The sequence below is a fragment of the Suricata suricatta genome, chromosome 5, assembly GCF_006229205.1.
Source record: "Suricata suricatta isolate VVHF042 chromosome 5, meerkat_22Aug2017_6uvM2_HiC, whole genome shotgun sequence".
Taxonomy (NCBI): domain Eukaryota; kingdom Metazoa; phylum Chordata; class Mammalia; order Carnivora; family Herpestidae; genus Suricata; species Suricata suricatta.
Window position 1 is genome coordinate 141,974,727 of NC_043704.1, and position 26,746 is coordinate 142,001,472.

Sequence of the window (26,746 nt, forward strand, 5' to 3'; positions counted from 1 at the left end):
GGATTCTACTTCTTGACTTATTTTGTTCTTTTTCCCCCCTTTCTCTTTCTGCTTTTATTTCCCCTATCTGACTCATCGTAGTGGGTGGTAATACTCCTATTACTCACATAGTTTGAATGTTGTGGGAAGAGAAGAATTAACAGTACTTACAGAGCAGGCTTCCCTTTGGATTAGAAACACGAAGTTCGCAGCTTCTCTGCCTAGCTTTTCAAGAGCATTTTCTGGTACACTGCTGTGTAACAAGTTCATTTTAGGATACCATGCTGGGAGGGAGAAAGGAAGAAGGGATTCGAGGGGAGAAAATTAAAAAGTTAATTAAAAGAAACAACTTGGTAATTGAATTCCCTTGCGCTCTCCTTTGGTTATGGCGGGGAGGGTCCCGGAGCAGGGTTAGTAGGCTTGCTTCAGTAGCTCACCTCCAAACTTCTGGGGAGCAAGCATGAGAGTGCAGAGCAAATCTGTGCCCGACAGATAAGAAGACAATACCTCTGATGGGCTTTTTAGACATGCAAACATTAACATTGGGCTTTTTAATTTTGAGATATTCTTAGGGCCCCAGACTAATATCAGCTACTTTATGTTCATTCAGAATCCCCTTCCATTGACTCTGTTTCATTGATTCTAGCTATTTCCCTGGCCTCACTCTGTATATGCACTCTCATAGGCACAAGGGCAGAGAACGGTAGAGGGAACTCCTGGGCCTTCTTCAGATTATACTCCAGTAACAAATAAGTGACATCTGTTGCTTTTTAAATTATTTTTAAGAGAAGCTTGAGGAGCACCTCAGTGGCTCAGTCAGTTAAGTGTCAGACTTCAGCCAGGTCAGGATCTCCTGGTTCATGAGTTTGAGCCCCTCATTGGGGTCTGTGCTGACAGCTCAGAGCCTGGAGCCTACTTCGGATTCTGTGTCTCCCTCTCTCTCTCTCTGCTCCTCCTCCACTCAAGCTCTGTCTCTCTCTCTCTCTCTCAAAAAACTGAATAAACATTACAAAAAATTAAAAAAAAGAAGCTTGGATATTTATCTGTTTAATTATTCTATCACATATCTCTTAAGAGTGAAAATGACAATTATGATGTCATTGAGGGGCACCCAAATGTGTCAGTAAGTGTCTGACTCTTGATTTGGGCTCAGGTCAGAATCTTGTAGTTTATGGGTTCAAGGCCCACATCAGACTCTGTGCCGACACCGTGGAGTCTGCTTGGGATTTTTCTCAATCCCTCTCTCTCTGCCCCTCTTCTGCTCGCTTATGCATGCTCTCTCTCTTGCTCTTGCTCTTGCTCTCTCTGTCTCTTTATTTATTAATAAATAAACTTAAATAAAAAGATGTCATCAAGTGAGACAGGGTTCTGTGGTGAGTGAGCATGGGCTTCTGTATCAGCTGGAACTGCGTTGAGACCCTAACTCTCCTTCACAACTTTCATTCATTCACACAACGTAGAAATGCCTACTGGGTGCCAGGTGCCATTGAGGTTCCACATGACCACTTTAGTAAGATGATCTATCAAGGCTTTTCTTAACATTAGCTTTCGGAAGTTTTGAAAATTAACTCCAGACATAGACTTTTCTATCTTTTTCAGCATTTGTGCTCCTCATCCTTGCCACAAATTCACTGAAGAGGGTCACGGTTAAATAACGTATTACCTTACTCATCCAATTAGCCATTGTCAAACTGCTGACTGCATGCGCAATCTCCAGAAAATAGGAGAATTACAATTTAACGTTTAATGGTATTGTGGTCTCTCTCCTGACATGTTAAGGCCAATAGATTGAGAGCCTTTTTGGTTATTCCAAAAGTGGTGAATGCCAGGGTGGCGGCAAACATGTCTTCCCCCCGTGTGGTAGAGATGCAGTCCTAACCAGGGGTTTTGTGTTTTCACAGGGTACGGTTTTGTGGATTTTGACAGTCCCGCAGCTGCACAGAAAGCAGTAGCATCTCTTAAGGCAAATGGCGTGCAGGCACAGATGGCCAAGGTAAGATTGATGTTTAGATTTTTTTTCTTTTGTGATCGTCTGTTTTTCCATGACTGTGAGCTGAATCAGAACTGGAGTTTGCAATGATCTGAATTGCATTTGCTCGGTAGTGAAGGCAAGAAACCTTCCATAGTAGGTTTGGTTTGGAAAATCCTGGCTGGTTTATTTCATTGTTTCTTTGTGTATGTTTATTAATATGCTCTTTTGTTATGGCGACCTCATTAGCACTTTAAGGGCACTTGTGAAGTGCTCTGTATTGCCTGAAAAAGGAAGTGTGTATGTATGTGTGTTTGTGTGTGAATCTCTAGGGCTTTCATCCGTAAACAGTTTGGGAGTAGCACAATTCTCATCAAGTTGTCATTGGTAAACTGTGCTAAAAAATTATTTACTGTCACATTGGGGAAGCTGATGGCTGAATCATGAGGTTGTCTGATCTGTGCAGGGAAATGAGTTCAGTTAAAGAATACATTATCTGGGAACACTTGGGTGTCTCAGTCGGTTGAGCCTCCAACTTCGGCTCGGGGCATGATCTCACCGTTCTTGAGTCTGAGCCCCACATCGAGCGTAGAGCCTGGAGCCTGCTTTGGATTCTGTGTCTCCTTCTATCTCTCTGCCCCTCCCCTGCTTGCATGTCCTTCTCTAAAAAATATTTTTTTTAAAAAAGCATACATTGTCTGTATTGCTAAACTTTTACTTTGACCTTTATGTATAATTTTACTGGATAATAATTTCCTAGATATTAATAACTTTCAATACACATTTGTTGTTTTGTAAAACAGTAATCTGGAATTTTATCTCTGAAATCATAATGCATTTTTATACTCAAGAAAATAAATAAGATTATTGAATTCTAATTGCAGTTGTGGTTATAAGAATCTACATGTCTGATAAAATGGCATAGGACTATACACATATATCAATGTCAGTTTTTATATTTTGATATTTTTGCTACAATTATGTAAGCTGTAAACTTGGAGGGAACTGGGTGAAGGGTGAATGCAATCTCTCTATACTATCTTTACAACTTGATATAAATCTATGTTTATTTTCAAATAAAAAGTTTAAGACAATCATTTATAGTATATAGATGCTTTATGCATATTTTCTTCAAATTAATGGTCAGTTTGGGTTTATTCACATGCACCTAAAAGTTTTAAATAATTTTCTGATTACTGTGATTGAATTAATTTGTCTCTGAATTTTCAAAAGTCAGCTAAAAGAACCAGAAGATCTTGAAATTCAGACCTAGTGCATTTGGGCCATCTTCATGTATATCCTTACCCTTAACTATCCCCATAAGACCAAGTTATCGAATGTCCGATCATTTGATCTTGTGATGATTGCAAACATCCCCTGATAATATTTTCCACTTTCAGTGTGAGATAGCCAGAGGTAGAATATTTGGTTTTCTTCATCTTCAGATGTCTTTTAGAAAGCTGATCCCACTCATATCTGTTCATCTTTGGTTGTAGATCACATCCCACATAGATTATGTTGTGGACACAGAGCCCTTTTATGACATATTAGTTGTTTTTTAAGGCTGTATAAATTAGAATTTGAATTCTTTCAGCTGCATACTGTATTCCTCATCAAGAGTATGCCTAGAAGCTTCCAATTTGGTCGTGAACTAAGATGGATGAAATTACTACTTGTAATGAATAAAGGAACTAGATACATATCTTAAAGGTTACTAAGCAAAGGAGTCAAGCTACCTGGCAACTTAACCAAGAATTTTTTATACCCAGGAAACAAGTGGTAAAATAGAGTTGCTGGAGACATGCAAATGGACTGAAAGGCAACTGACAAGAAAATCCTTATAAAAATGCTTATGAAAAAAATGTTATTAGGATATCTTTGATTTATTTTGTTGATGGACTAACAGGTTTTGGAAATGCTCTGAGAAAAAATATATACACATAAATATATGTGTAGTGTTCCTTGTTGGATAAAAATATCTATTATCTTGCACAACGAGCAAAGAAAGTTGACATTGATTTTATAACTACTGAGGAGCCATTGTGACTATTTTCTCTTTGTTTCTGAGCATTGTGGGACACAAGGAATCTCTGTCTCTGTCTGTCTCACTCTTTTATGCTCACATATACCAAACACTGACCTCTTATCTGAATAGGAGGCTCTCAAAGGGAATATATTTTAAATACCTTCTAAAAAGTTATTCATTATGGCCAGCATTTTTCCCCTTAGCCTGTGCCCAATGTACACTACCCAATGTCCAATGTAAGGAGATTCCAATTAGAATGTTTAAAAGCACTTATTTTATTTCTGGAGTTGCTGAAGGATTTCTGCCTCATCACTTATGCTGTCTGTGGAGTAAATTCTTATTCCTCTATTTTTCTCTCAGACTTTGAATCTAAAGCCCAGAGCTTTAGATCCACATCTGCGTACTAGAAAACTTTCAGCAGTAAATGGCTCTGTAATTTAACTACCCAGAAGCAAATAAATAGCCTCCCTTTGACAATGAAATGGAACAAGCTTGACCACCTGTATTAGCAGATTTCTCGCTGAGCTATTGGATTTCATGGCCTTTTTTCCTCTTTGTCCTGGTGATAACTATAATTTATTATCATATAAACCTGCAGTCTGCAGGGTGTGTGAAACTGACACTATATTTTTTGCCATTTAACTATCTACTGAGTCGCCTCCTGCATCTTTGTTCCTATCAGTATCCTACCATGCAGGTTGTGGTGCTACATTTTAAAGACTCCAGGATTTTACAGCAAAAATGCTACAAATAATCTAGATTCCCAATAGCAACCTGTAGTGAGCAGAAAGCTCTCCTAGGGAATTGCTCTCCCTAACTTATTCCAATGTGTGCATATGAAAAATTCAACTTATTTGTCAACTAAGAGGAATCAAACAACAAATCATCCAGTAAGTGGTAATTGATTAATAATGTATAGCCATTAACACAAACTAACATTTTCTGTATACTTGCTGTTCTGTCAAAAAGAGTTTTTAGGGATCAAAGGAAACATTCCTTTGAAGAGAGCAGATTTAGAATATTCTAGTAATACATAGTGGTTGAGTGTAGGTTTGGAGAGAGAGAAACTTGGCTTTGAATTTTGGCTCTGATACCCCTTGGATGTGTGGCCTTGGCTAAATAATTTAAATATCTCCTAAATTCTCTGATAATAATACTTATGTTACTGAACTAAAGATGCCTGTCAGAATCAATTTTTAAAAAATACACAAAGAATTCAGCACAGTGCTTAGCTTATACTAAGAATTCAATAAATGTTAATTATTCAATGAATGTTGTTATTCATTAAATTCAAATTTGTTACTGAACCTTCTGTGAATTCTAATGTTTGCTCTAAGTGGTATGTCATTACAAACCAGTTTCTTGAGAAATAAAATAAATAACATCAACAAACATTTTTATTACCTGCTAAGTATCAGGCATTGTGCTAGGTGTTGTGAGAGTCAAGTTGAATAAAACTTCTTTCTTCTGCATTTTTGACATTTAGTCTATCTCCTGGGATTGCTACTGGATTGCTCTGGATTAAGAATGTTGGCAGTTACTGTTCTTGCCAACTTCAACGTATTTAAAAAAAATTATAGGCTAAGGAATATGTCTCTGTAAGCATAAAAAGAGCTGAGAAAAAAAACCAGCTAAGAATAGCTTAATCTTGTAGGTGTTTATTTTCTTACTAATAAGAAGGCTATAGATAGGCAGTGAAGAGCAAATGCTTCTGGGTGCCCTCCAGGACCAAGGCTTCTCTGCCATTCTTTATGGATGACTTTCACATGTACATGGATATGTTGTTCCTTTTTTTTTAAGTTTATTTATTTATTTTTGAGAGAGAGATTGAGAGAGAGAGAGCGAGAGAGACCCCAACAGGCTCCGCATTTCCAGCCTGGAGCCCAATGCAGGGCTTGAGCCCATGAACTGTGAGATCACGCTATCCCTATACCAGGAAAAACAAAAGAATCTGAAGCTGATAGATCATTCTGACTGATTGTATCCTTTTGAAAGCTTTCCCAGAATCCTAACTTAGCAATTTGTGTTTATATCATCATGGCCTATACTGAGTCATATGGTTCCCCCTTAAGCTGCAGAAAAAGCCTAGGATTATGAATAATTTAGCTTTGTTGCCTCTAGTAGAGAAAATTAAGAATAGTTCATCTTTTTTGGCTGTCCAACATCCATTGCACCATTCTTCCCTTTTATACATTTGGGTGGCGTGCATTCATTCCTTCCCCAAAGGAGCATACCTCAAAGCCTCATCCTATAATCACATCTGGTGATGCCATCATCCCCAACAGGCTCAGACACGGCTGCTTCTCATAGCTTAGCACTCATAAGCTTAAAAGACACGTTATCTCTCCCAACTCCCACAGAAAAATAGAGAAAAAATAGGACACATGGAACTAAAGGAAGACCACTGTTTGGGAACAGAGAAATCACTGATTGCTAATGCATTCAAAATCCTGGGGGCAGAAATAGAATTCTAGCTTTACAGTGCAGTAAGTTCATTGGTTAGCCAGTCTTATAATCCCTGTGTGCCTTCTAGAGAGATCTTTCTTATCCATTATTCCCCCTGACCTCACTGAGGCTTCACTGGGCTCTATGGCTCTAGAAACTGAGTTTTCCTGGACATAAATTTGGAAACCAAGACTCCAAGAGGATGTTAACCACTTCAGGGATGGTGTATAAATCCCATGTCAACTATGGCAGAGAACCAGATTGGGACCAAGGGAAAGAAATTCTCTCCTATAAATCAATGACCAAGTAGTTCTCTTTAAGGAAAAAAAGTCAGTGACATTTTATTCATTTGACATTCAAATAGATAAAAATGAAAAATCAGTGAGTACAGGAAAGTGAATTCTATAAATTCAAATGTGTATATGCACAACATTAGTTAAAAATATATTACCCCAGTGGTTAATACATAACCCTAGTAGTTATATTCTAATAGGAGAATTTTAGTTAATGGAGGAAGACCTACTTTATGGAATATTCTAGAAAAAAATGTTAAGTTTAACTACTAGCCTCATGATATGGCTTGTTATCAACCAAAGCTACTCTTCTGAATACATAGGCACATGCCAGACTCTTGTCACTGAAGGCACTATTAAGAGTCTATGCTTTTACCATCTCTAGGTATCTGAGAGTAAGCAGGCTATTTGATGTCCATGGGTCAAAACAGTGGGGTCAGGCCTACTCGTAATTCAACCAAACAAAGAAGCTTTTCAAAGGCCCTCATGTTGGAAGGAGAGTCATTGGTTAAAGGCACGTTCAGTAGGCAATAGAGGTGATGTTGCTTCCTGAGACTGGGTGGGGAAGTCAATCACTCCATTATGTAATGATGGTCAAGTGCCGTCTGGAGATGCTAATATCCCAAGCATAATGTCCAGGCATTTTTGTTTTGTTTGTTTTTTCAACAAAATCAGTGGGTCAGAGATGCCTATACACTTTTATTTGTTCATATCCCAAAATGTTTCTCAGAGGGACAAGGATTATGGCCTATAATTTACTTAAAAGTCTCTTTCATTCTCTTACTTTTTCAGTGCATTTATGTTGAGCACCTACTACATACCAAGATTGTTCCACATACGAAAGACATAGCATTGAACCAACATTTTATAAAGATCACATTTTTCTGGTAGAAGGCAGAAAATAAAGGTCTACAACATATTAGTAAGAAGTGGTTTTAAGACAATTAAAAGAGTTTAAGGATACTAAGTGTATAGGAGATGAGGATGGTGGTTGAAGGTTGGGCCAGGATACATTTTGGATAGAGTGGTCAGGGAAAATCCCTCTGACGAGGTAATATTAGAAGAGAGATCCATGGCACCGGGGTGGCTCAGTCAGTTAAGTGGACGACTTCAGCCAGGTCAGGATCTCATGGTTCATGAGTTTGAGCCCCACATCAGGCTCTGTGCTGACAGCTCAGAGCCTGGAACCTGCTTCAGATTCTGTGTCTCCCTCTCTCTCTGCCCCTCCTATGCTCACACTCTGTCTCTCTCTCTCTCTCTCTCTCTCTCTCTCTCTCTCTCTCTCTCTCAATAACAAATAAACATTAAAAAGAGAGCAGACTTTGTTATCACCTTTATCCCACACCTTCTTCTTAATAATGGAAGAGTTATCACTTCCTCCTTTATTTTCTGTGGGAATTGTCTGGTTTCAATCTATCAAAATGCTGCATTTCTCAGAAGTTATTTTCCATGAGAACCAAATTCTAATTGAGTCCGTCCGCATTTCCTTCCAGTACTTCTTCTAATCTTGTGGATCAGTTGTGCTGGTAGATATAAAGATATGACAAGATACCCTACACCCCTGTTATGAAATATTCTTTAAATAACTGTAATTCCAATGAATGACATCCCAATGTTGGCTTTAACACAGTTCATTACTCTTGGATGACTGATGCCATGTAATGAAAACCTTGCTCTGTGTCATTTCCTAAAATGAATCTTTGTGTAACATGCTCTTGTGAAAGACATTTCCAAAGAAGAACATCTCTCACAAACACAGAGTATTATTTTCCACATGATGGTGATTTTTGAAGTTGTCAGTAAAAGAAATACTAGCAGTTGGTCTTTTACAGGTCTATAAAATATTTGTGAGTGTCTGCTCTGGTGGCTCTGGAAATTTGGCTCATTTTTTTAATCCTAGTGCTGAATGCAGGGATACAAAACTCAATATTGAAATTGTCAGGGTTGACCTTAATCCTATTTGTTAATTATTTAAAGTTTTTGAAGCAGAATCCTCTGAAGTTAAATATTTGTATTAGCTTCTACAAAATGATTTATATAATCAGGTACCTGGTGCTTCTCGAAGGACTCCATTGTATTCTCCTTGGTGAAATAGTAGATATGTGCTCTGAGAGAATGCCCTCCTTTCCTAGCATTTGACAAAAACAAAAATCAATGAAAAAAACTGCCTTCATTTGTGGTATAAATCAAGGTCTCTACCAGGTGTCCAGATACCTTTTCATTGAAGAATATATGTGAACTACAAGTTCTCTTCAATTTGCAAGAAATATCAACTCTTTTATACTACTTCTCTGAACAGAGTGTATCCACAGACTGATCACAGTCAATGGCTCATTTCTTGATATACTGTTGAGAAGTAATAATGAATATCTCCTTTCATGGCTTTAATCATTTGTTCTTAAAGCTGGAAGGAAAGGACCCTGTCTCTGGTCACCATTGTTGTGGATTGAAGGGACTTAATTAAAAGCATCACTTTGTCCCATGTAGATTCTTATCCCATTGAAAAAAAAATGAACATCAAAATTTAAAAAACAAACAACTATTGATTCAATTGCTGGTAGTACTGTATTAGGAAAATGTGGCTTAGGTTTAGGAGAAAAATTAGTTTTCAAATACTGAACGCCAAAATTAGATTTATCCCTCTAGTTACAGCAAGTGCTGGAGAAGTATGCGCTTCCCTGCAAAGGGATAAAGGTGTGTTATATCACTAGACCTAGAACATAGTGCACGTGTTGTCTGCTGGATCGTGAGAAGGGAGGGAGAAAATGAGTCACCTTTGCTGAGTCCTTGCTCTTGAACTCCCCATTCAAGTAAATCATGACTCTTCCCATCTGGGAATATGAAGTAAGTGAACAAGTAAGGAAAAGGCCAGGAGTGCTACACCAGTCTCCTACCATATGAAAATACCTTGAGAAGAGATGGAAGGTTCCCTGACTAGCAGACTCTAATTGCTTTCTGTATCTTACTGTTGTAGCATACCTTAAAGAAAATCATTGGATGAATTGAACTATTAGAAATATATGGTATATATTTATTCTTAGCGGTCTAATAACCTAGCATGGAGAAACCTCCCAAGTACTGAGAGATGTGACCTACCTTGTTTCTGCACTTACCACTGGAATGCTGTGGGACTCTCTTCAAGTCCCTTAACTGTGTCTGTTCTAAAAGAGGCAAGGAAACAGACAACATGTATGGGTTAAAGAAAATTAGATTTCTTTCCTTTTCTTTTAAGTGAAGCATAGTTGACATGCAATGTTCTAGTAGCTTCAGTTGTACAGCGGAGTGATAGGACAACTCTTTATGTCATGCTGTGCTCACCACACATGTCGCTTCCGTCACCATACAGCACTATCCCAATACCACTGACTATATTCCCCACACTGAACCTTTCATCTGTATGAATTATTCATTCCATAACTAGAAGCCTGTACCTCCCACTCCCCTTCACCCATTTTGCCCAACCCTCCAGTCCCACCCCCTCTGTCAACCACCAGTTTGTTCTCTGTATTTATGGGTCTGCTTTTTCTGTTGGTTTTGTTTTTTTGATTTTACATATAAGTGAAATCATATGGTATATTTGTCTTTCTCTGTCTGGCTTATTTCATTTAGAATAATACCCTCTAATTGCTGCTAGTAAATAAATTAAGGGGTTTTATAGTTATTGTACCATTTAATCCTTACTAGGATCCTGTGAGGTAGATATTATTATTATCCATTTTACAGGTGAAGAAACAAGGGATGACCCAAGTTCACAATGGAAGTCAATGGTATTGTTAGATTAGAACCCAGACCTCCTGGGTTCTGAAGATTTGTTCTGTTGAAGAAAATTGTAAAGCTGCTAATGTTTCTCTCTAGTCTCTTTAGTGGTGCTTGGCTATTTGATTTCCTTTTTATCCCCCAGCTTTACTGAGATATAATTGACATGAAGCATTGTGTCAGTTTAAGGTGTACATTGTTGTGGTTTCATAGGCTTATATATTGCAAAATGATTATCACAGTAGGGTTAGTTAACACCACTATCCCCTCACATAATTACCATTTCCTTTTTTGTGGTGAAGACATTTGAGATCTACCTTCTGAGAAACTTCCAAAAAATATAATGCAGTATTATTGACTAGAGTCACCAGGCTCTACAGTAGATTCCCAGAACTTACTCATAATGGGTATTCTATATCCTTTGATGAACATATTTCCACACTTCCCCCAGCCTCCAACCTTTGGCAACCATTATGCTGTGCTTTTGTGAATTCAGCTTTTCAAGATTCCATATATTAATGATATCATACAGTGTTTGTATTTCTTCATATGAACTTATTTTACTTAGCAAAATGCTCTCAAGTTCTGTACTTGTCACAAATGGCAGGATTTCCTTTCTTCTCACAGCTGAGTAATATTCCACTTTATATAAACACCGTATCTCTTTTGTCCATTCATTCATAGGTGGACACGTAGGTTGTTTTTATACTGTTGCTATTGTGAATGCTGCAATTGACAAGAAACGAAGAGATCTCTTTGTCTTCCTGTCTTCATTTCTTTTGAATATATACCAAGACGTGGGATTGCAGGATCATATGGTAGTTCTATTTTTTAATATTTTGAAGAAACGTCATACTATTTTCAGTAGTAGCTGCACCAATTTACAGTCCCACTAACATTCTACAAGGGTTTCCTTTTCTCCACATCTTTGCCAACACTTACTATTGTCTATTTGATGATAGATATTTTAACACGTGAGGCATGTTAACATGTGTGAGGCAATATTTCATGAGGTTTAGATTTAGATTTTCCAGACAATTAGTGATGTCAAACATCTTTCCATGTACCTGCTTGCCATTTTAATGTTCTCTTTGAAAAACCTTGTTTCCTCAGTTCTTCTGTCCATTTTTAAAATTAAGGCTTTTGTTTCTTTTGCTATCCAGTCACTTGAGGTGCTTATATATTTTGGATATTAACCCCTTTTTAGAAAAATGGCTTTTGCAACCTCTATAACCCATTCTATAGGTTGCCTTTTTATTTTGTTGTTCCTTTTGTGTCATGGAAGCTTTTTCAGTTTAATTTGTCCTACCTATTTCTTTTTGCTTATGTTCCTAATGCTTTTGGTGTCATATTAAAAATTCTTTGTTGTTGCCAAGACCAGTGCCAAGGAGCTTTGTCCTTACGTTTTCTTCCAGGAGTTTTATGGTTTCCAGACTTATGTTTAAGTCTTTAATCCATTTCAAGTGAATTTTTGTGAGTGGCGTAATATAGGTATTCAATTTCATTCTTATACATATGAATATTCAATATTCCCAACACCATTTATTAAAGTGAAAGTGTTTTCTTCAATGAGTATTCTTGGATCCTTATTGAGGATTATCAGACTGTAAATGCTAGCATTTATTTGTGGGCTCTAGAATTTATTTCATGGGTATATGTATTTTGATGTGAGTACTATACTGTTTGATAAACATAGGTTTGTAATATATTTAAAATCAGAAAGTTTGATTTCTCTAGATTTGTGTTTCTTTCTCAAGATTACTTTGACTACTCAGTGTCTTTCATGGCTCCATATGATTATTGGATTTTTTTTCAATTTTTGTGAAAAATACCATTAGAATTTTGATGGGGGGTTGCATTGAATTTATTGATGGCTTCGGGTAGTATGATTATTTTAACAATATTAATTATTTCAGTTTGTAAGCATGGGATATTTTTTCTTTTATTTGTGTCTTCAATTTGTTTCATCAAAGCCGTACCTTTCAGTGTCCAGAGATCTTTCCTCTTTTGGGTTATTTATTATTAAGTATTTTATTCTTTTTCATGCTACTCTGAATGGGATTGTTTCCCTTATTTATTTTTCAGAAAATTCATTGTTAGTACATAGAAAAGCCAGTTTTTGTATGTTGATTTTGTATCTTACATACTGTACTGAAATTGTTTTAGTTTGAATAGCTTTTCACTGGAATTTTAGGATTTTTCTACACAGAAGTTCATGTCATCTGTAAGCAGAGATAGCTTTACTTATTTTTTTCCAATTTAGATGCCTTTTATTTCTTTTTCTTGCCTAACTACCAACTAGAAATTTCAGTATTTATGTTGAATAAAACTTGTGAGAATTGGCATTGTTCCTTGTCTTGTTCCTGATCTTAGAGAAAAAGTTCTCAGCATTTCACCATTTCATATGATGTCAACTGTGAGCTTATCATTTATGGCCTTTATTATGTTGAGGAATATTCCTTCTATATCCATTTGTTTAGACTTTATATTATGAAAGGATATTGTTTTGTCAGATGCTTTCTCTGCCATTATTGAGATGATGATTTGAAGTTTTCATTCCATTATGGTGGTGTATTACATTTACTGACCATGTATGTTGAACAATTCTTACATACCAAAGATAAATCCCACTGATTATGGTGTATGATTCTTTTAATGTGCTGTTCCATTTGGTTTGCTATCATTTTATTGAGAATTTTTACATCCAGATATATTGGGGTTATTGGCCTATCATTTTCTTTTTCTTATATAATTTATACTGGGTTTGGTATCAGGGTAATACTGCCTTAGTAAAGAGTTTGAGACTGTTGCCTTCTCTTTAAATTTTTGGAAGAGTTGAGAAAGATTGGCATTAATTTTTTAAGTGCTTCATAGAATTCACCAGGGGAACCATATGGCCCTGGGCTTTTCTATGTTACAAGGTTTTTGCTTACTGATTCAGTTTCCTTGTTATTGGTCTGTTCATATTTTCTTTTTCATTCATTCATTCATTCTTTCTTTCTTTCTTTCTTTCTTTCTCTCTCTTTCTTTTCTTCTCTTTTTTTTTTTTTTTTTTTTTTAGGATTCAGTCTTGGCAGATTGGTTGTTTCTAGGAATTTTTAATCATTTTTAATTATTGTGTTCTTAACCTTAAAAGAATTAAGTGGTTAACACACTACCAAATTATAATATTAGAGTATTCTGAATTTGACTGTGTGCTTACCTTTACCAGAGTCTTGTCAACTGTATTTCATTGACCAGTGAAAGTAACATGCTTTCATGTTACTAATTAGTATCCTTTCATTTCTGCTTGAATAACTCCAGTGAGCATTTCTGGTAAGGCTGGTCTAGTGGTGATGAACTGCCTCAGGCTTATGATGTCTGGGAAAGTTTTTATCTCTTCCTCATTTCTGAAAGACAATTTTATTAGAAAAAAAATATTCTTGGTTGGCTTTTTTTTTCTTCTGTCCAGCACTTTAAATACATCATCTCTTTCTCCTGGCCTATAAGCTTTAAGCTAGGTTATCCCCTGATAATCTTCTGGAGGATCCCCTGTAAGTTATGAGCTTTTTTTTCCTAACTGCTTTTAAGGTTCTCATTGTCTCTGATTTTAAGCACTTTCATTATAATGTGTCTTGAAGAAGATCACTTTAAATTACATTTGTTTGGGGACCTATGAGCTTCCAGATTCAAATCTGTCCTCAAATTTGAGAAGGACTCAGTCATTATTTACTTAAATAATCTCTCTGCCCCTTTCTCCCTCTCTTCTCCTTTTGGAACTCCAATGATCTGCATATTGTTTTTTGATGGTCTTCTATTGTTCTTAAATGCTCCCTCACTTTTTAAAAAAGTTATTATTTTTTTGTTGTTGTTTTTCTCTTTTGACTGGAAAATCTCAAAGGCCCTGTCTTCTACTTTATATATCCTTTCTTCTACTTGATTCATTCTGCTCTGATATTCTCTATTAAATTTTTTAACTTCATTCATTGTATTCTTTTTCTCCAGAATTTCTGTTTAGTTTATGTTTAATGATTTTTATCTTTGTAAACTTCTCATTTTGTTCATGTATTGTTTTCCTGATTTTGTTGAATTGTCTTTCTGTGTGTGTTTTGTTTTGTTTTTTGTTTTATTTATTTTTGAGAGAGAGAGGGCATGAGTGGGAGAGAGGAACAGAGAGGAGGGACAGAGGATCCAAAGCAGGCTCTGCACTGAGAGCAGTGAGCCTGATGTGGGGCTCAAATTCATAAACTATGAGATTATGACCTGAGCTGAAGTCAGTGTTCAACTGACTGAGCCACATAGGTGCCCCATCATTTTGTTTTTTTATAGCTCATTGAGCTTCTTTGAAACAGATATTTTGAATTCTCTATCAGATAAATTGCAGACCTTCATATCTTTATGGTTGGATCCTGGAAGACTATTGTAATCCTTTGGTGTTGTCATCTTTTCTTGGTCTTTATGTTCCTGTGATTTGAAGTAGCAATCATCTCTGGTCTTTACTGACTGACTTGAAGAAGGAGATACCTTTTACTAGCCCTGCTGGGGATTCTGAGGCTTTCTTCTGAGTATGCCTGCTTCATGCTTCTTGCTCCCTCTTGTGGCAGAATTCCTAAGCTTGTATGCCTTCTCTGGAAACTACAGTGCACCAACCTGGGTGCTGACACACTCTTTTTTGGTTTCTCAAGAGAGAAGGTAAAACCCAAGTTTGTGATATCTTCTTGTCCCACAGATTTGGGTTGGCTTTCTGTGTATGTTCACTAGCTGTATACCAGAACTCACTCGTACCACCATCAGGAACACACACAGGGTGTGTGTGTGTGTGTGTGCGTGTGTGTGTGTGTGTGTGTGTGTGTGTGAATGAGGTGCTCCGAGTGCTGGGACATAGGGCTTGTGGGGCATGTGAGGGGTTAACAGATGAGGCATCCCTAGTACCTTGTATGCTTATTTCTTGTTGGAGTCCACATTGTAGCAAGGAGGACCTGTGTGCCTTTAATGCCCTTGGAAAATCCTATCTGCCACTCTCCCAGCCTCATCTCATACTCCAGTGATGCAGCCATGACTCCGTACTCTGGACTGGGCAAGAGAGAAGTGAACCTCGTTGTAGCATCCCACACAGCTGAGAAGATGGATGCTCACTCACACACTCTCACTTTCTGTCGTGGGTGAGACCATGGGCTGAGACGGTCTTTCTTGGCACAAAGTGCCCTCCATTGGTGGAAGGGTGACATGGGTAACGACAAACTGCTTCTCTTGCCCTCTCCAGTGCATCCAAACTCGTATTATTTTACCTCAGTGGTGAGCTGGAAATTTTCCCCTGGCAAGCTAGACCTCCATAAAGGCTCTCTCATCCATGGGTGATTATCTCCAAGTTCTCCAGGGTCTCCCAGATCACAGCTGAGGGGGCATAGAGCTGGTTCACAAGCCACTGCAGTGTCCAAAGCTGGAACCAAGGTCTGTATGCCTTTTATCTGATACACAGATGTGTGACACCTTTTGGGTCCCTTGGTGTATGGTGCTGAATCCCACAGATCTCACAAAGGCACTTCTAGCCATGGGTAGATGCCGAATTGTTTTTTGTTGAGGGACTGTGGGTGAGGGACATCTTATCGGGCCATGTTGTGATTACTGAAGTGAAAATAACAGAATGATAAAATCATTAATTCATTGGGCTCAAGAATCTGTTAGAGTTCCTGATTTATATTGTAGGAGCTTAATAAATCATTGAATGAATGAATGATCAGTATAGTTGGTTTTATCAATTCAGTTCTGATCAACCACTGTGATAATAAACTAACTTTTGCTGAGGGGTATTTCTTTAACTCACTCCTAACCAGCTATCTGGGAGGATGTAATCCCACCAAAATGTAATCCTACCAAAAATGGCTGAAGGTAATCATTCCAACTACTGATGGGGGGTAGTGGCGGCACTGGGAATGGGACAAGAGGGACATCTTTGTTTCCTGAGGAGATCTGCATCAGGGATTTGAAAATGAAAATCAATAACTCCTACATTTTAGAAGCCTCAAATAAAGTGAGTACACCTCACATATATGTGTATACATCCATATATATCCACTAAGTATGTATCTTTTTAAAAGGTGTTTATTATCACAAGTAACTATGATTTTTCCATGCAGTTACTCAGTAAATACAAAAATGGTTTACAGCTCCACAGCATGTCTGCCTTTTGCTTAAAAATGGAGCTTCAAGTTAAATAATAACATAATTGAATGATAGGCCTTTGTGATCTCTGGTTTTCTGTGCATCCTGTATTTATTACATTACGATGTGTATCACTTACGCATTTATGGGAACTATTCACAAATGCTTTGCACTGGAGGAAAACATATAAACGTGAATGCTGTGAATGAGTTAGGTGTCATATTCGGCTTGATGGTCTTTTCCACCTGCAGGACACATTTCACCCAGTATTTGAATTAGTCAACCATGCCATGACACTCAGAGTACCCTTGGCCAGATCAGTGGGGGGTGACAGCCCAACCTCTGCCACCAAACCTATCTATTCCTTCTCCATATTAAGAAGTATCCCAAACAAAAAGAATATTCAACTTCAGAAAAAATGGTCAAATTCAAAACAAATACAGACTTCCTTTTCTTTTTTTTTTTTTTTTTAACATTTCTGGAAAAATGCCTTAAGCAATTTTGCACATTTCAATAAAGGAAGTAAACTTGGATGAAGCTATACTGAAGATTCATTTTCTTCTAATAATGAATAACATTTAGCCTTTTTTCTTGCACTGATGGAAGATTTTAAACTTTTAGGATCTATTTGGGAATTATATTTATATGTCAAACATAAACTGTCTTCCCTGGTGTTCATGTTTAAGGTAACTAAACAGAACTTCTTGATAAGCTAAGTGCAAAGTAAAATGTAGGTTAAGATATTTTCTTTTTTAATATATATTTTTAATGCTTATTTATTTTGAGAGAGAGAGAGAGAGAGAGAGCAAGCATTGGAGGGGAATAGAGAGAGGGAGAAAGAGAGAATCCCCAGCAGGCTCTGTGCTGTCAGTGCAGAGCCTGACGTGGTGCTCCATCTCACAAACTATGAGATCATGACCTGAGCCGATATCAAGAGTCAGATGCTTAACTGACTGAGCCACTCAGGCACTCCTCAATTCAGATATTTTTTAATTCAAAGGTAAATTGCTGATAAAGTAATAGACATCACTGAAATCATTATCACTCAGAAATTAATTTGCATGCTGTTGGGGATAGAAACACTCACCTTTCCTTAGGGATCTGCCTTCAGAAGCAGCCCTAATCAGATATTCATGTAGGAAATGTCACCACTTTTTAAGGATACAATATCAAATAAAGTAAGAGTTTATTCTGTTAGGGAAGACTTTGGATTGGATACAACACACAAAAATCTCTATGTATTCTAAACTCCCAGAAAACAAACGAAAGGACTGATTTACTGAACCTCCTGGATGACTGAGCAGTTCTAGATTTTAGAGCGGAAAGTTACTGCGGAGGTGGTGGAAACAGCAAGAGGACTAGAGTTAGAAGTGGAGCCCGAAGATCGGACTGAATGGTTGCAATCTCGCCCCAAAACTTCAACAGATGAGTTGCTGTTTCTGGATATCTGAAGACAAGTGGTTTATTGAAATGATAAGAAAGGATTTAGAATATCACATAAATTTAATTGATGAAGCAGGGGCAGGGTTTGAGAGGACTGCTTCCAATTTTGAAAGACATTCTAGTACAGGTGGAATGCGATCAAACAGCATCACACGCTACAGAGAAATTGTTCATGAAAGGAAGAGTCAACTGATGCAGCAAACTTTCTTTTTTTGTTTTATTTCAAGAAATTGCCACAACCCCCCTAACCTTCAGCACCCACCACCAGGATCAGTCAGCAGCCATCAACATCGAGGCAAGACCTTCCACCAGAAAAAAGACTCACTGAAAGTCAAATGATGGTTAACATTTTTTTGTAATAACCTACTTTTTAATTAAGGTGTGAGCATTGCTTTTGTTTTTAGGCAAATGCTCTTGCACAGTTAATAGACTACAGAATAGTGTGAATATAACTTTCATATGCTCCGGGAAACCAAAAAGTGTGGTTGACTTGCTTTATTTTGATACACTTTGTTGAGGTAGTCTGGAACCGAACCCACAGTATCTCTGAGCTGTGCATGTGTTTGTGATCAGCTCCTCTGGAGGATGCAAGGATGCTGTAAAAGAACCCAAATCTACAGGGAGGGAACAAATTTGAGCATATTTAGTAAGAAAATGTCCAGAAACATTAAGATAAGAAGAAAAGTAAACTGAGTGAACTGAAGAAATATTACAAAGAAAAACAGTACATTGTGGAACTAAATTCTATATCAGTGGTACTCAGGGGCGGAGCTGACAACATAAGAAGTCACGTCAGCATCCTGAGAACTGATTAATGAAGCTATTTCAACTTGCAGGGCAGAAAAGAATCAAATTATAAAGAGAGAGAATATGCTGTACATGGAGGCGAGAGAGTAAAGATCATAACATAATGTGCTGCTATATCAACCAGAAGAAGAAATAAGGGCAGCTGAGATGGAAGCAATGACTGAATTTGTAAACTGAGCCCACTCTTCCATAGCTGGTATGTTCCTCTGTGGAAGCTAGACATATTCCATGCAAGTCTGACCAGATCCCAAGCAAAAAGAAAAGACATACATGTAAAGGTATTTTGGCATAATTTAAACAGCTAGAATTGAAAATAAAAATGTACAAGTTCACCTGGGTGGCTCAGTCGGTTAAGCATCCGACTTCAGCCCAGGTCAGGATTTCACATGCGTGGGTTCGAGCCCGGCGTGGGGCTCTGTGCTGACAGCTCAGAGCCTGGAGCCTGCTTTGGGTTCTGTGTCTCCCTCTCTCTCTACTCCTCCCCCACTCACACTCTATCTCCTCCTCTCTTTCAAGAATGCATAAACTTCTAAGAAAAACTAAAATGAAATAAAATAAATTTAAAAAATAAAAATGTATTAACATCATACAACAGGGGGAAAAACACTTGGTTAACTGAAAAGGAAACAAAAATTAGCTTTCTTCACATATTTACAATAGGGTTAAAAATCAGAAGACAATGTGTAATGGTTACTCATTGTTGCAGGTATGACTAAAAAATTGTGTACTCATACTCCTTAATGAAGGCACAGAAGGACTAGCTGATGTGCAAAAGGCCAATTTCTTCATACATATGTATATGTATATGTATATAATATATACACAGTGTAATATATACACAGTGAGGTTATAACACAGTAAATATACTAAAACCCAAATATAATATATAGTAATATAATAAATAAGAAAATATATAAGCAAATAAGTCACAGATGAAGAAATCCATAGGACCAATAACATTATAAATCCTCATAAATGTTATTAGTAATTAAGGAAATATAAGCAAAATATGTAATTTTGACTATTAAATTTGCCTTAATGAAAACACATAAAAATATAATATTTCATTAAAGTTCCACATTGTTGAAATGTGAATTTGTTTGACTTTTCTGGAAATTACTTGGTTGAGTTTAAATTATGAATTTCTTTCTAGATATTTAGCTTTAAAAAAATCCAACATGTAGACTAAGCCATTTAAGCATAAATTTTAAGTGTGAAAAATTTGAATGATATCAAGTAGGAAAGACTAGTCCTGGTAGACATAGGTTTTGTAGAGTAGTTGATAGGTGATGACAAATCCATTGAAACGGTATTTCTTGAAGCATATTTAATCTTAAGAAAAAATATAGTACAGTAGCAGCTGGAAAACCAGGTAGAAAGTGATCATTAATATTACCCTATGTTTTCCTTTTTAAACTCCATTGCAAAGAAAAATATGCCCACCCCCCCAAAAAAGGAAATAAACTAAAATTTTATCCATGGTTATTTCTAGATACAGAAGTTCAGTGATTTGTGTTTTCTTCAGTAAGCACACCTGTGTTTTCCAGGTTTCTAGAAAGAACAATGGTTATTTTCTAATTAAAAAAATGACAACATCTAACAAAAAATATATAACAAATGTTATTTGTAAAAACTTCACCTAGCTGAGTATTCAGGGAACATGTCCTAGTTAATGGATTGTCAGAGCATGAATAATGATGAGACCGCTCTTGATCAAAAGCAAATGAAATTAATCTTCTTTAATTAGGGACTCGTGACAATTGAGCCTGCCTTAATAGCATAATATAATTAATATAATGCATATATGATTTGCCACAGTCATATGTCACATATAATAAACATATGTAAATATGTAATATACATAAGTATATGAAGATTATCTTTGCACAATGCTATGTTTCTCAACTAGAAAATATTTACCTAGAAAATATCATTCCAATGTTTGCATAATAAAATTTAACCATGATAGGCAGATAATTCTTTATAGCAACTCAACATGATAAAAGTATGTTATGACATGTCTGAAATGATAAAATTAGGGGCCCCTCCTCCTGTAAATTAGCCAGTCAACTATTAAGTTCTAAAGGAATGTCTAAGATTAAATGAATGACATCACTTATCAAAGTTTGAAACCCATTGGACAGTCTCCATTTAGAGGAAAACAAAACAGATTTTTGTTCTATGAGGGAACATAACGAGATTCTAAAAATATACGGAATGACAAAATGATATGCTAAGGTCAAATAGTGAACTCTGTTTATGTATCCTGAAAGTTAAGGACAACTCTTTACCTTAATAACGTGTTGTCAATGGTGCTCACAATAGTAAACACAGACTACCTCCTTATTAGTCTGTTCAAACATTTCATTGTGCAAATGGTGTCTAATTGTAAATCAGTTAGTAACGGTATCCTGTACATTAAAGAAGTCAGTGATTCAAGTACTGACAGAGAAAAGTAATGATGCTCTGGTCACTTGTTTGATTCAGACTCTCGGTCTTTTTTGTCTGATGGTTCACCTTTTAATTTTTTTTTAATGTCTTGAGGTCACCAAGGTAAAATAGAGAGAGAGAGGTGGTGGTGACATCAGCAGGGAAGTTCTAAGCAACATTAAGATGTATGAGGTATATTCTTTCCCCAACTTGGAAATTCTAGTTAGTCCAAGAGCAACACTTGTAGACTAGGAAGGAAAGGAATGGCTATGCATTTGGACACGCTTTGAGTTGTAAGGAAATCCCTAAATGCTTTATGGGAGCTTCCTGGTAACTCATTCTGTTCCACAGTACTCACGCTGGAGCCAAACAAATTCCCAAAATTTTAATAAAGAGTTTCACCCACATAATTATTCTAGTAGACTGTTGGCTTTTCTTTTTTACACATTTTCCTTCACTTGAACTTTCTGGCCTTTTCTCATATGTATTTGACAAAAGAGCTACAGATAGAATGTTAGTATATCTTAGCTGGAGGAAATGGTCCATGGATTAATGTTTGAAATGTGCAATCTTGGCAATCAAGACTTAACTTAGCCTTTGCTGGGACACAGGAAACCAGCTAATGGCTGATAATGTCCAGGAAATTAGTAATTCATACATATGGTAAATGCTCCATTCCTGGCCAAATGATTTGTGTAACTGATGGCTGGGTTCTCTCAGGGACTGTTAGCACGGTGGAATAGTAGTAGGGTTTATTAACTGGGCTACGTGCTGATCCTTGTTGTTTCCTGACTGAAAAATTTAGCCATACTGTACAATACAACGGAAAACTGTATACCCAGAAAGTGAAAATGCTCAAGGCACCGATATTCTATACTCTAAAAGGAGCGTTTTATTTTAAAAATATCATCGCAGTTTTTAGTTCTGTAAAGTGAGTTGTGAATATCATTTAGTTGTAAGAAAGATATGAAATCAGATGCCAGTTTGCTTAATGTCCTCTTGCCGTTTGTTAATTTTGTCAGTGACGGTGTTGATTATTTAAAATCCATTGCTTGTGTTCACTGGTTTTCTACAGACATCAGGCCAGCCGTGTGCTATGGGCTTTTCCATGCTGCCTCATTTACTTTTTGCATTCTTCTGCCCCCTTTCAAAGTTAGCTTTCACGTATCCCTCAAGCTAGAGTTCCTCAGGGAAATCTTAATGACATCCCTGTCTAGGTCATCTGCTTTTTCTATATGTGCTTCTAGAATCTTGTATGACTTCATAGATTCATTCACAATTTGTAATTCAAATTTTATATGGTAGGCAATTGGATACAGTGCCTCTCCTACTCTAGAGAAGATTCATAAGTGCAGAGACTATAATAGTTTTGCCACTCTTGCACACCTCCTGAACCCAGACACTATCTGTAGCAGTGAATAATAAATATCCATTGGATGAAAGAACTTTAGATGGTGATTATCAGTTTCCTGGGTTTGTAAATGAAGAAACTGAAGCTCAAAAGTTTAACCTAATTATTGGGGCGCCTGGGTGGCTCAGTCGGTTAAGCCTCCGGCTTCGGCTCAGGTCGGATCTTACGTTCGTGGGTTCGAACCCCGCGTCGGGCTCTGTGCTGACAGCTAGCGCAGAGCCTGGAGCCTGCTTCAGATTCTGTGTTTCCTTCTCTCTCTGCCCCTCCCCCTCTCATGCTCTGTCTCTCTCTGTATCAAAAATAAATAATGCATTAAAAAAAATGTTTAACCTAATTAAAGTCATCCACCACACAATGTCAGTTTCCCATCTCATATCTGACTCCAAAACCATTACTGTATCTGAATTATTTTCATTGAATAAGATAATGGAAGTATTGCAAAACTTATTTTTCCTTTTAACAAAACTGAACTTTACTAAATAGTTACTATTTCTCTCTACTGTCTTTCAGTCCTGTGGTTCTTGACCGGAGGCAATTTTTACCCCCATGGGGACCATTGGTTAATGTCTGAAAATATTTGTATTTGTTGCTACTGGAGGAAGGGGTGCTCCTGGCATCTGCTGGCAGTCTATGATGTGTGAACGAGCCCTCCCTCAATATATTGGCCAGTTCAGCCACCTACCTTTTTTCCTTCTTAATTTGCTCCACAAATATCCATAGTATGCCTTATGTGTGGAGAACCAATGGTGAATAAAACACAGTTGCAGGTGAAAGTGAACTTACAGTAGATAGGGAGGTACATTTAAGTAAATAAGTACGGTCATCCAGAGGTAGACACACAGAAGAGGCAAAATACATTTTATCTCGATGCCCAGGAATCCTTTCTCAGAGGAAGTGGCATCTAAATTCACATTTGAAGGCTACTTTAGAGCAGTGGTTCTCAACTGCAGTTTCTGGAAACATTTTTGGTTGTCACAGTTGTGGTGGCTACTAGTATCTGGTGAGTGGGTCTAGGCCAGGAAGGCTGCTAAACATCCTATAGTGCATGGATACCTCCCAATCCCCAGCCCCTACCTCGCTATCCACACACATACAACAAAGAGTTACCTGGTTCAAAATATCAAAAATGTTGAGGTTGGTAAACCCTGATTTAGAATGATAATGCCAAGTTGCCATGGTGTCATCACTGCATTTTTGAAATCCCACTTGATTTCATTTTCCTCTATTAGTTTTCTGATTATAGTTGGCAGTAAAATAGTACCTATCCATCCACCTATCTACCATTTATCTATCTATGATATGTCACCTTATTCAATGACAATAAACTATATGGTTATGCATTGGAAACTAATTAACATTTTAATACATTTACTGATAAGCCATACTTAACGATAATAATTTATCATACCTTTTTCCTTTTGAATTTCTATCACAGTTCAGTCTTAAGCCTCTTTAGCACTTCCATTGTTCAGTGTAGTCCTATCTATGGCCATGCTTTCCTTGGGGCCAGAGTCTATGCGTGACTCATCACCATACTTTGCTTAGTCTTCTGCTTATAGTAGGCCATCAGAGTTTTGTTGGACGACTCCAAGAAAGTTAATTTTCTTGCAAAGGTTGCACAATTAAGTCTGCAGAAAAGCAGAAACCAACCGATTAACATATTATTAAACTGCAGTACCTGAAAATGGGTCCAAATAATCAATGTTGATCGCTAAAAATACCTTCCATCAGAGTTCTCAAATCACATATGATTAAGCTTTTTCTGGATACTTTGTTACAACTGTTAGGACTTTCCCAGGAAATACCTGTTTATATTTTTAAGATCTATCTCAGTAGTTAGAGATCATTAGTTTTCCTTCGGGGTAGACCACTAGAGGAGTTAAAATCAGATTGGCATTTGTTTATCAGCCTGTCTTTCAAAAAGGATAGAAAATAATGGTAAGTTAAAATTCGAGTGTTTTCAGATACCTTTTGTATACTAGTGAAGCTGAAATACTCTCCCAAAATAAAGCAAAAAGATACATTATAAAGACTCTTTTTCCTTTTTTAGTTTCACAAGGGTGACTTGATTCTGAGGTCTTTTCCCTCAGTCTATACATTACAACTTCCTCATGGATAGTTTTTATAATTTGCATCCAAGATTATGGTTCTATTTCTTCTCTAAATATTTTTAGTGTAATATTTATATTCTGCTTATATGTTCTTATAAATTGTTTATCCTCATTTACTTTTCCTTCTTTAAAATGCAGTTTGAAAAACAAGTAGTAAATTAAGTGGAACACCTGTGCAGAGTACAAATTTTTAAGCTAATGGGGAAAAAAAATGAAAAGTACTATAACTGTTTAATTATCTTGACCTGATAGTAAAAAGGTCAGTGCCCCAGCTTAAGGATGCAGTGTTTAAGTAGAGGCAAGACTTCATTCTCAGATTATTGTACATTTCAGTCCATGGAATAATACTATGTGCTTTTTATAGGAATTCCTTTGTGTTTTCCAGAATTCTAAATGAGGTGAATCCATAAAAGCTCTATGTTACTCTTAATACCAATGATTCCAGATCCTAGTGTGGATTGTGGAACTACCTATATACTTCAGTGTACTTCGTGGCAGTACCTTCTAGAAGAAGAAACTGGGTTGAGACTGGATCCAGATAACAAGGTTAGCCAAGAAGAATATGGAGAAAATAAAATTGGGAGATGATCTAACATGGACTCACAAGACGATGAACTAGTGAGACACTACCATGAGGGCCTGTTGGAGACTTGGTCTTGGAGGTTCAGATTCTACAAGAGGAAAAACTCTTTTTGATCCTTTTTCAATATTCTCCCTAATTCTTTGTTCATGGGTGGCCTGACGTACCATGTCCAGTGCGCAGGCGCTGGTGATATATGTCCTTTTACTCTCAGCCTGTTACCATGCTCCTTGCACTACCAACGATTTCATAATAACTAGTTAGGAGCTGATCTGTTTTGCAGTTTAGGGAGGTTATATTTGGTCTTGCTGTTTCACCCCTGTCTGGTTTTAAGACATAAAACAAGGCAGGTGTCCTTTTTGCTACTTGACAGTGCTTAAGAATCTTAGGAGTTAAGATACCAGCCTTGGTGAAAAGTTTATAAGGATCAGCCTTTCTTAGGTGAGGAGGAATTTTGTTGAATCGTGCACCAATACTGTGAGGTCATGGGTTACCTTTCTGTCATCTTTGAGTTGTATAATGATAAATTACAACAGGAATGACTGCCTTTTGTCCTACTTTTTGTTCAAAATGAACTCAGTGGTGTTCTAGCACTCCTTTTGGGTGGTCATGTAATTGATGGCTAAAGACCGTATTGCAAGGATCTGATTCACAATGAGGTATATATAGATTGGCAAATGGATGTGGATCGGTACCTGGCTTACAAGCTGACAGAAACCCTGGCCAGGTCATTTGCACATCAAAGGAGTTTGTTCTTGAGAGTTTGAGTGTGTTTACCTTCTTTTGGACATTCACCATTAGTCTTCCTGGATCCCAGAGGATTTCAGTAACACGTAGAATCTTGCATCAGACCTGGAGTTGGAGATGGTTTGCTCCCATCAGAGGGATCGGTTCGTAGACTATTGGAGTACAAAGCATCTATGAAAAGCTGCCATGTATAATTTTTTAAAATAATAACTATGGTTGATTTTATGAACAGAACATATGACTGTATTTTATGTATGCAATCTAAAATCACGACCAGGCATTAGTGGACATGAGAAAAACCAGCAGCCAGATTAAACATTCACATCTGTTTCTGAGTTTTTCTGTACTATTCCTTTTCTGTTTGTTTATTCATTCTTTCATCTTCTAGAGCTCACTTGCAAACAAATGTTGCCAGTGCCAGGGTTTAAGGAAAGTATATGCAGGGAAAACATTCTATCTATCAATGTGCAATTTTTTTGTCTTTAAATTGGTAAAGAAAAATCTCCACCGTATTGACTTAGAGCAGAACTATTTCACAAGAAACACAACTTTTCTATAATATACAATCCAAGCAAGAGCCAAATCATATAAGATAAATTAATAAAACA

The 26,746-nt window shown here is 37.0% G+C and overlaps 1 protein-coding gene across 3 annotated transcripts in view; it reads left to right on the top strand.

The window, feature by feature from the left end:
• Positions 1 to 26,746, top strand: part of RBMS3 (RNA binding motif single stranded interacting protein 3) — a 676,668-nt gene that overhangs the window by 278,651 nt on the left and 371,271 nt on the right. For all 3 annotated transcript variants that reach the window (XM_029940376.1, XM_029940377.1, XM_029940379.1), the window contains exon 4: positions 1,881 to 1,972. In XM_029940376.1, coding sequence (XP_029796236.1) covers positions 1,881 to 1,972 — 92 coding nt within the window. The remainder of the gene's footprint in view (positions 1 to 1,880; positions 1,973 to 26,746) is intronic.